At 36.1% G+C, this 10,333-nt stretch overlaps 1 protein-coding gene across 2 annotated transcripts in view; it reads right to left on the bottom strand.

Moving 5' to 3' along the window:
- Window positions 1-558: 558 nt before the first annotated feature.
- SMARCAD1 (SNF2 related chromatin remodeling ATPase with DExD box 1) overlaps window positions 559-10,333 on the bottom strand; it is a 119,962-nt gene continuing 110,187 nt past the window's right edge. For both annotated transcript variants that reach the window (XM_084518347.1, XM_084518346.1), the window contains exons 12-23: window positions 9,212-9,271; window positions 8,925-9,000; window positions 8,157-8,292; window positions 7,081-7,218; window positions 6,697-6,792; window positions 5,860-5,977; window positions 5,478-5,599; window positions 4,174-4,362; window positions 3,381-3,499; window positions 2,227-2,409; window positions 1,400-1,509; window positions 559-1,116 (exon numbers count right to left, since the gene is read on the bottom strand). In XM_084518347.1, coding sequence (XP_084374473.1) covers window positions 1,055-1,116; window positions 1,400-1,509; window positions 2,227-2,409; window positions 3,381-3,499; window positions 4,174-4,362; window positions 5,478-5,599; window positions 5,860-5,977; window positions 6,697-6,792; window positions 7,081-7,218; window positions 8,157-8,292; window positions 8,925-9,000; window positions 9,212-9,271 — 1,409 coding nt within the window. In that variant the 3' untranslated portion in view covers window positions 559-1,054. The remainder of the gene's footprint in view (window positions 1,117-1,399; window positions 1,510-2,226; window positions 2,410-3,380; window positions 3,500-4,173; window positions 4,363-5,477; window positions 5,600-5,859; window positions 5,978-6,696; window positions 6,793-7,080; window positions 7,219-8,156; window positions 8,293-8,924; window positions 9,001-9,211; window positions 9,272-10,333) is intronic.

Genomic DNA, 10,333 nt, shown 5'->3' with positions numbered 1-10,333 from the left:
TGCAAGAGGACTCCACTGTCTGTTTTAAGTAGGTAAACCGCAACAGACTTGGGTAATCCTCTGGGCTGCAAATGAACAATGCCGGGAAAGTGCTTCCCCTTACTTACCTCCCCCCTTTTCATGTAACTACAGAAGTGACATAAATCAAGAAGTTCAGAGATTAAACAGTTATTGGCAGAAATGAAAGCAAGGTCCAATCTTAAGCAGAGATGTGTATTCACATCTACCTGCTTTTGCGATTCCTTGCATTTTGTTGTAGCTCTTCACAGATTTTTCCTTCTTCAGCTTCCACTCTCTTCTTCAGTGAAAGACTTCAGATTGCACTCTGGGTGGAGAGCTCTGTTTGGCACTATTTTTATAACCTATATTCTATCACAACTTTGATTCGAGTATAACAAATTATCTACTACATGTATATTATCTACTACTGGATAAAGCCACACCAGGTCAAATAGAGCATTCCAGCTCATTTTAAAGCTGCCTCTTGGATTACACGCAAGGAAACATAACATGCAAGTTTATCAACCCCCATCCCACAATAACCACAAAATGAAAACATTTTGTTAATCGATGGAGTTTTTATTTGAACAAGTTGGTACAAAACCAGTACAGTACATCAAGTGAACCAAAACAAGCAGAAACAGACTCGAGCATTGTCAAATAAGGCACATATAAAAAAATCTACACGCATAATCCAGTGAAACAGACAGTCATTTCATATATATATTTGGAGGTAGAAATAATTACAAAAATACTGACAAATTTTAAGCAGTAGCAGATCTGTTAAAACAATTACTACTTAGGTCCCCATTTTAAAAAATGTCCTGGAAAATAACGTTTTTTCAGCATCTGATGTTGGCACGTTTGTGCTATTTCTGTTTTCAAGCATCAAAAGAATGCTGTTGCTGTTAAAAATCATCAATACCATGAGGAATACAATGAAGAAACTATAAAAAGTTATAAATTTACATTATTGGTGACCATGAACTTTATGAACGAGTTCTTGGGGTACAATGTTACCTTTCTTCCTTGAATTCCACAACATATTTACATTTTAGAGGCCTAACGAGGCTTTTAATAATGTGGCTATATCTGCTGGAATGGTTCCTTCTTCTCCTGAAGGACAAAAACATGCATTAGTGTTTAGTGTTCAGACAAAAGTCTGGAATACCGAAACTGTACAAAATCCTCACTTGTAAGCATCTAGAATTGAGTTATGTGTCAGATTCCAAGAGCACTTCCTGTCCAACTGCACAGCAAGTCAGCACAATACATCTTTCTAGTTTAACGTAAACCAAAATTGTCTTATCTGAATCACAGATCTTGTTTTTCAGAATAATATGTTTCAGTGATCTCCCTAACTCACTTAAGCAGACATCATTATGAGCAGGAGACTTACCCGAATCCGCTGCAGTCATATCTTGTTCTAACTTCAATTTCTGCTGGCTGATTTTGAGCATGGATTCTTCAATAGTCCCTTTACTGATCAGCTTTATGACTTTCACTTCTCTAAAAAGCATAAAATAGTATAAATACATTGTAGTAGTTTCTCTGGATTAGTGCAAATGGGAAAGACTCAGGCCTTTGCTCAGGTGGCAGTGGTTTAAAAACAAGGACGTTAAAGGGCAATACTCGAACTTCTAGTTTTTCTTTTTGGACCATCTGTGCTCTGTACTTCCAGAGAACTTCTTTCCTCTTACACTCAGCCACCAGAAAGGGCTATGTGGTCTCAAAAACCTGTGCTAATAGAAACAACTGAACTTCTCCTTGTCCCATACTACTGTCAAAATATCTGTTACTGAACACATTCTATTGCCCACAACAACTTATTCCTTACTGAGGATTCTAAAACAGATGATTGATTCACTTTTCAGGACAGTGTAGCATTTTAGAGATTCGTTATCTTTGGAAGATGACGAAGAGCTTTGCTAACCACTTCCAAAGACATCAGATCTGCATTCCTATACACCAGTTTCTAGCACCAGAAATTTAAGTTATAGAGAATTTTATAAAGGAATAGGATGCAGTTAAGGTTCGTTCTGTCTGCACCACTGAATTGTAAGGCAATTACTGCTTAAGCACTCTAACTGTAAGACAATTATGCTCCCATGCAATCCAGAGCTGGTTTACGTAAGTCTCTGCTTAAAATGGAATTTTAAAATCAAAATATTGTCCTGCTTTGAGAGCTTGCCTCCAAGAAAAACAAACATTATAATTAAGTCTTACCTTTTCTGACCTACTCTATGGCATCGATCTTCTGCTTGCTTATCATTGTATGGGTTGCAATCAATGTCATGAAGAATAACAACATTTGCTGAAGTCAGATTGATTCCCAAGCCACCAGCTTTGGTTGACAGGAGGAACACAAATATTCCCATATCTGTATTGAACTGATCTATCAGATGTATCCTACAGAACAGAAGAACATTTGTATCAGGCCTTAGAAAAAAACAACACTCTCACTCTCAATTTGAAAGAGCAGAAGTTAAGTTGATGATCTCCTTAAAAACAGGCCAGTGGTATTGCAAAGCAACTCAGAAGTACATAAAGGGTACCAACCATACCAAAGTTAGACATAAAGGGTACCAACTATCCTCAGGCATGACCAAAGAAACATACTTTGAGAGTGACATCTTGATAGCAAAGGATGAAGTGAAACTTGGACAAAAATGTTGGATTACCATCACGGAACATGATAAGCAAGCTGGTGCAAAAAGGTGGGGAGGACTGAAGTATGCAAAACAAATAGATCTGTGGGGCACAGGACAGGAAAAGAATTCAGGTTTGTGACTAACTGCACATCACAGAGCAAGAAAGCCTGAGATTTTAGCTGCAAGTAAGTATTATCACAGAAAAAAAAAAGTTTTGTTTTGAAAAGAAAGCAAGAGCATCTCCAAAAAGTCACAGAACAGGAAAGAGTTGAAAACTATCGCAGCTCGAATACAAGAAAAGCACTGCAACATTTTCAGCTGTTGAACAGGAGAACAAAGGAAAGGACAAAGGAAACAGTTTGTCCTAAAGAATGAAAGGGGCTTACCTGTCTGCTTTAATAAACTACACTTCAAAGGAATCTCTAAAGGTGAGCTTTTGTTACATCATCCTGACACACAAGCAAATCAAAACATCTTTTAGGGCTGAAGATGCAAGTTTTCCATTTGGATGTGCTACGATGGTAATCGGATCATCTAAACTCTCCTTTCAGCCTTACCCTAACACAATCGGAAATTTAACATTAAAGCCCTAACTAGAGCCAATTCCCAGCCACTGCAGAATTCTACATGTATACCTCAGAAAATCCAGGGTGTTATGTCACATCCTCCTAACACACATACATCCATTTCTTCACTCATTTTCAGTAAAAGAAAATAAAAGTGACATACCTATCAGAAATCTGTGTTTTTCCATCCAACCTAATATACTTATGTTGCCAATGTTTTAGGAGAACTTCCAAGATATCCAGCATCATGGTAAACTGGCTAAACAACACAACTCTGTCACCCTGGAAATGACAAAGCAAAATAAAAGCTTTTAAACACTTGAATTACAGATGATGAACTAGAAAAGATTTATCATTTGTGTAAAAAAAAAAAAAGCGTGTTTACTTACTTTCATTAAAGAAATGTTAAATTTATGCCACTTTCTGTAAGACACAGACCAGTGGCACCCTATTGCATCGAATAGCACACACTTGTGCAAATTCAGGATCCTGTGAAGTATTATGCTGCATGCTTATTTGCAGAATTAGCCAGTTTGAATGGATGACTCACAGCAGTGACCTCTTTTGTTTACATTAAAACAACAACATATGCTGAGTCAGTGTAATACACTCTAATTCAATTGCCAGAAGAAAGTCAGACTCAAATCTCATGGATGTGGAAATACTATCCATCGATACAGCAGCTGTTGTGTTAACTCAGAATGAACACTTGGAAGAATGGGAACTCTTATTTCGGTTCTGTAACTTCGTTGTTTATATAAATGCACAAGTAGGACTACACGTTACAAGTATTAAGTACCGTTCTGCAGTACTGCGCACGCATTAAGTCACTGTAACACTCCGCACAAAAGCAACTGGCCTGCATATACAGCTACTTGTGAGCAGATGGTAACAGTTCTTTAGAGATGGCCATTAGACGGACAGGAAAGGACATTTCAGCCATTGGTACTACAAACCTTCTCTTTAAGTTCAGACAGAATACGTTCCAGTGCTCTAAACTTTCCAGAATCCAAGATCTGATCCATGTCTAACTTGAAGTCACTGACATTAGCGTATTGCTTACAAAGCAAATGTAGTTCAAAATCCGTCATTACTGTCATATCTTCGAAGATAAGGTCAGGATTTGCATCACAATGTGTGGGTTCCTATTAGCAAAAAAATGAAGGGAAATAATGCAATACACAACCTTGCTAAGCAGACTAGAAAATACAAACAAAATTACATCCAACATTTCTGAAAGAACAAAAACAAAGTAGCACAACTAGACATGGACAAATGCTAGAGCATGGCTCATGCAAGCAACAAAAGATGAACTCTAGAACCCCAGGTTTATAGTAGAGGATTGTTACTTTGCAATTCAGCTTTTAAAATAGTTTGTACTACCAAAAACTAAGAAGTATATGCTCAACCTCCACAGTCATTACCTAGTTCCCATCAAGCCCTATGATCTTTCACCCCCGTATCAGATCTCTTCCCCTGAAGAGGCAACTCCCTAAAAGGGAGATCCAATCCTTGGATAGATGGTAGAAGACATGGGAAGCCCAGCCCAAGATGTAGGGTGGGTAGAGGGATGTCATGCCTGGAAGAAAGAGGAAAAGAAAAGCCACATCTGGAGAGTACGATGGTATGAGCAGGAATAAAAAGGGGACAAAAATCCTTCATAAACCAATAGGTGACTTCTCCCCTTCCCCCAATCCTGTCTGGCTTTATTTTTAAACAAGCTGGAGATACTCAAAGCCAGCTGCAACTTCCTTAAGTACCTGCTGCATGTCCAAATTCTCTTTTGTTTGTACTTTAGAAACAGCAACAATTTTCCCCAAACTCCACAGGCATTAACCCCAGCCATACGACGAAAAAAATTAATAGTACAGTATTTATTTTACATTCCCTATTTTACTTCTGTATAGCCTAGATTTCTTGCTACTCAACAAATACCAATATACTCAAGTGTCCTCCCAAAACCTTTTCATAAGTATTTTGGTTTTAAGTTTTGGGGTGGAGGGAAGAAGCATTAAGGGGGTGCTAATGAAGAGATGACTGCAGTCCCAGAACTGTTCTCTCCATTCTAACACCTGATATAAGAATCAGTGTTAAAACACATACAGAGCTTGATTAGAGCACTGGATAGACACAGAAATAAAAAAGCAGCAACAATGAATTAAGATTTGCAAAGACACACTTTTGACCAAAGGACTGACAAAGTCTATTTAAGCTGCACTAAATTAAAATTAAGAACTTGTGTTGAATCTCATCGCCTTACCTTGAGCATGAGTGTGGACATTGTCCTAAGCTTGTCAGTTGTGTAATACTGACGATGTAAGAGAGGATGATTAGCCATTTTTCGAAGTTGCATCATTACATTTCCCATATCAGAGTTTTTCTCTGTCAACAAAGGAATAACATATTCAGAAGCAGCTCACAGGTATATAATGCATCTTTATTTCTCAGAATATTATAAGGAATATTCTTTACATTTAATATTTCACCTATTAACTGGACTTAGGAAAAAAAAAATAGAAGGAATATAGCCACTATGAGTATTAGACATCTCTTGAAAGCAAAGATTTTTATAGTCACGTTTAACAGCAACGTAGGCATGGAAAAAGAAATCCAGCAAAGGCAAATGAGACACCATCACATACCGTTACTGTTAATGGTTTTCTTTAGCTTATTTAAGAGATCACAGTAGAGTTGCTCTTGTTTCTCAGACATAGCACATAATTCAATGAGATCTTTTTTGGGAGGTAGCTGTTTAAGGACCTGACAGGAAAAGAAAAAGTAGCATGTAAAAACTGTACGGAATTACTGACTGCTATCTTACAAGCCTGCTTTTAAGCTATTGTACTCTTTCTTCTAATTCACCCTTTCATTGGCTGCAACTTTACTAACTGAAACTGAGTCAACAGACTGATTTACAAATTAAGCACGTGTTTTGGGTTATACATCTCACACACACTACTCAAGTAACATGACCTGCACACCTCAAAAAACACACAAAATAACAAATGCAATACTTGGAAGCTACTCTGCTATTAATCACAGTAGTCAGTTTGAAAAATAAATTACTAAATGTGTAAGAATCACAGTAAGATATAGATATGCTTTTCAGATTATTAAAACTTCCCAGTGTTTTACACATCCAATTATAAATAGAAGCAGATAGGTTTTGGATTTTAAAATGAAGACATCTCTCACTTGACTGCTTAGTGCGCTAAATAATCTTTCAGTGATCTTTCTTAACTAAAATTCCCAGCTGCAAACAGTCAACAAATACTGAGCATCTAAATATCAAATTGCAGCAGCAGGTCACATTCTTAATTCCAAACTCCTGGAAGATGAAGAGTAGCTCAAGTTTCCTGCTTTTCTTAGATAAACAGGTAAAACTAGCATTGACGAAATACAGCACTGAATCATGTTAGTCCCAAAAATCATCAGGCTTTTTGATGCTATGGAACAATTATTTTAAAAATAAAATTTACCTCATCTTTTACTCTTCTTAGGATGAATGGTTTTATTATCTGCTTCGCGTGTGCAATCCTCTCCTTTTCATATATGCTTTGTTCTTCAGCACTCTTCTAAAGAAAATATTGCAAGAACTCAGTTGCATTTTGAAATTTTCAGCTGTAACAATGCTATCTGTCAATTTTTTAGATTTTAGGGAAACTGAGCCATAAGAGACAGATCTAATATAACCTAACATTCTGAGTCACCTTGTTATGACATATTTCCACTTGAAATGGTTTATTTCATTGTTTCCCTTTCTTGATTTTGTAATCACGTTACCTGTTTCCATAAGGTATCAACAACACAGAAGTATGGCAAAAAAAAATGTTAACTTGGAGAAAAGAATATACAACACTTACTGTTTTTGAAGAGAACATCCTTCGGATTTCACTAGTGCTGCTACTGAACATATGTGGCATGACAAAATTCAAGAGAGACATCAATTCCAACAAATTATTCTGAACCGGAGTTCCTGTTAGCAGTAAGCGATTCTTTGCCTATTCATCCGAAGTGAAAAATAGTAATAAGAAAAATTAGTCAAATGGATTAAAAATAGTATTAGAAGAAGCAACACAGCTCATGAAGAACTGAGAAAGTGAACTTAAATTGTAACTATTGAAATTTAAAATATACTTAAATCTCATGGAACTATTTCCTGGTGAAGTCAACAAGATACTTTGGCGATCTGCGGGAAATTGACCTCAGATCAATTTAAGATTATTCAAGAAGCATAATCCAGATGTAAGAAAATCCCTGTGTTTTTTTTCATTGCCCACATATCATATCTTTAAGGAAATCAAATATTTTAAGAACAAGTTTTGAATTGCAAGTACATGTCACAATTTAAAGTCTCAGAGATCAGCTTCTTAAAAATGCATTTAACAAAAATATTGAAAAATAAGTTGCAGTAATTCAAGTGGTAAGGATATTATTATTGTACCAATACTACAGCGATAAATCAGTCATTAGAAAAAGGGCTGTACTCAAATTTTCTCTTAAATGCTATTAACTTAGGGTGCAAGCTACAAGAAAAAATATTTTAAAGCTAGCTTTTCCTTTGTAGTCCTATCAGAATACATCCTTATATACTACAACATTTTTATATGAGTCATTTTTGTTTTCAGAATAGCAATTTTATAATCTTTACTGTAGCTTAAACTAGGAAATTGCTTAACACTGAAACTGAACTACTACTCTAGTTGTAATGATGCTCTAAGATATTAACTACATTTTTTTGCAAACTCGTTTCCCTTGAAAGAGCTTATAATGCAGGATCTACTCCTGAAATTTCAACATCACCTGCACATCACCAAGTTCTGGACCACGATCTATCTATGACTTTTAAAATCAATATTTCTTTTGTTTCCCCACTACCCATAATGACAGAACAGTAAAAAGAGTTGTTTGTTGAGGGGGTTATTACTAAGTCCCTTACATTAATTGTCATGAGGTGCTGGTAGCGTACAGAGCTCATGTTCTTGAGCATATGACCTTCATCAAAAATTGCATAGTTAAGCTTCAGCCTGCGAAACAGTCCTCGATCATCTGAGCTGCTAATTGCACAGTTATACCTGTCAGAAGAATTCATCATAAAAACGCACATTAAATGCAAATTTAACATGAACATTCTGCTACCACAACTACATTATGTTCTATATACATGTACTAAATATATATATTATATATAATTTAGTATATAGAATATATAAATTATAATTTTAAGAGTTACAGAAAGAAACATAAGGGGCCTTAAACTACAGCTGCCTAGAAGTAATCAGCCATGTGAGTTATCAGTCAATGCTTTTTGCAACACTTTCCAAGTCACAAGACACATACCAAACTTTTACAAAAACACAGTACCTGCTACAGCATTAATAAACATCTTTTTATCATTACTTGAAAAGAAAATGAAATTCCTTTTCCCATTACCGAATTCTAAACATTGCTTTTTCATTACTTGTTCTCTGAATTTCACATGCAAAGCAAAGATAGGTCAACATGCTTTACACACCCCTCGTTAAGTGACATTGAAAAAAATAACCCCAATTGCCTTTGGCTCTTGCCAAACACCACACAGAAAGACTGAGGAAAACCTCATGGTCTTTAGTAAAATATAACTGGCAGATAACTAATTTTGTTATACCACTAGAGGTCAGTAGATGCTAACTAATTTTTTTTTTTTTTTTAAAACTATTGTACTTACGTAGTTACAATGACATTGAAATCTACAACTTTATTATTAATGTCTGCCCGGAGATGTTTCCGGTCTTCCTGGGATCCTATAGAAGGACAAAACACTACATGAGTACAACTACATGTAATTTTAATGCATATAAAAATAAAGATGGTATAAAGGAATACTATCAGTATTAAATATCTGTATTTAAACAGTTACTTAAAAATAATGCTTCTATGAACAACTCATGTCTGCTGAGGCTGTACATGGAACCAACTGTATCCTTGGATTAATTTCTAAATTGCACTCCTCACCATAGTAAAAAAGGACATTCAGTTCAGGACACCACAGATGAACTTCTCTTATCCAGTTATCTGTAAGACATCATTTAAAAAAAGACAAGGTTATTTATACTCACATCTTACATAATTCCAAATGCACCTCAGCATTAAAACAGAAGCCTGATCTTAATGCAAATCCCTTATACTTCTTAACGTTTGAGAGAATTTGCTTTCTAAACACTGGAGAAATGGTAGCATTTAGGGAAATTAAGCAATCAACAATTGACAAAGCAGGAACCATTACAGTCTTCCTTCAAGAGGTTTCAGAAGTTTTATACAGCAATTCGAAAATAACATAAATAAACCTTTCTCATGCGACTCTTCCTACTGCTTAACTAAATTACACTCCAAACTCCTGCTGAAATCAAATATGCATGGTTTACAGCCACCACCTTACCAGGTCTAAAATAATACAAGTATCTACTGCATTTCATTACTTCTTAGCCTGATTTCTCCCCCCGACATTATTTCCTCAAGAAGCAACCATTTAATTTATTGACCGTTTTCATTTAGAAGTGTTTCATGAGGAAATACGATGCCTCTGGGAATTGGGAAAGCTTCCTAACTCTATACAGTCCCAGGTGTGCAGCCATCAAAGCAGCCACTGATAATGTTATCAGGCCAAAGGGAAAAGTGCTTTACAGTACACTGTGCGTGAGGGTTAGTCTCAAACAATCACAAACCACTGAGGAAGGGGATTTCTGGTAAATGCCACTTGGACCCAAGCTAGGGATGAAAAGACCCCTCGATGGAAAAGTATCAGAGAAACTATAGGCACACTGCTTCCCAGGCTTTACCTGCTTGACAGCATCAAATAATATTGGCTTGCCCAAGCTGCCACTACAGTTTATAAGCCTCTACAGCTCACTTCACAAAAGCACTCATTTACAACACCTTGGATTTTGAAAACCTGGGTTCTAGTAGGTTTAAAAGCATACCAATAATGCCAATTTCGAAGTGATGTCGAACAACTTTTCTGATGCGTTAAAAAAAAAGTATTGGTTTCAGAAATTAAGAGCAGTATTTTCTTCCTAAGTTAAAGTTGCTGCTTTTTTTCCTAGTCATTCAATAAACCCAATTTAACTCCAAAGAACT

Source organism: Aythya ferina (genome assembly GCF_964211825.1).
Source record: "Aythya ferina genome assembly, chromosome: 4".
NCBI lineage: Eukaryota > Metazoa > Chordata > Aves > Anseriformes > Anatidae > Aythya > Aythya ferina.
Note: the sequence above shows the minus strand (reverse complement) of the source record. Positions and strands in the feature narration are given on the sequence as shown.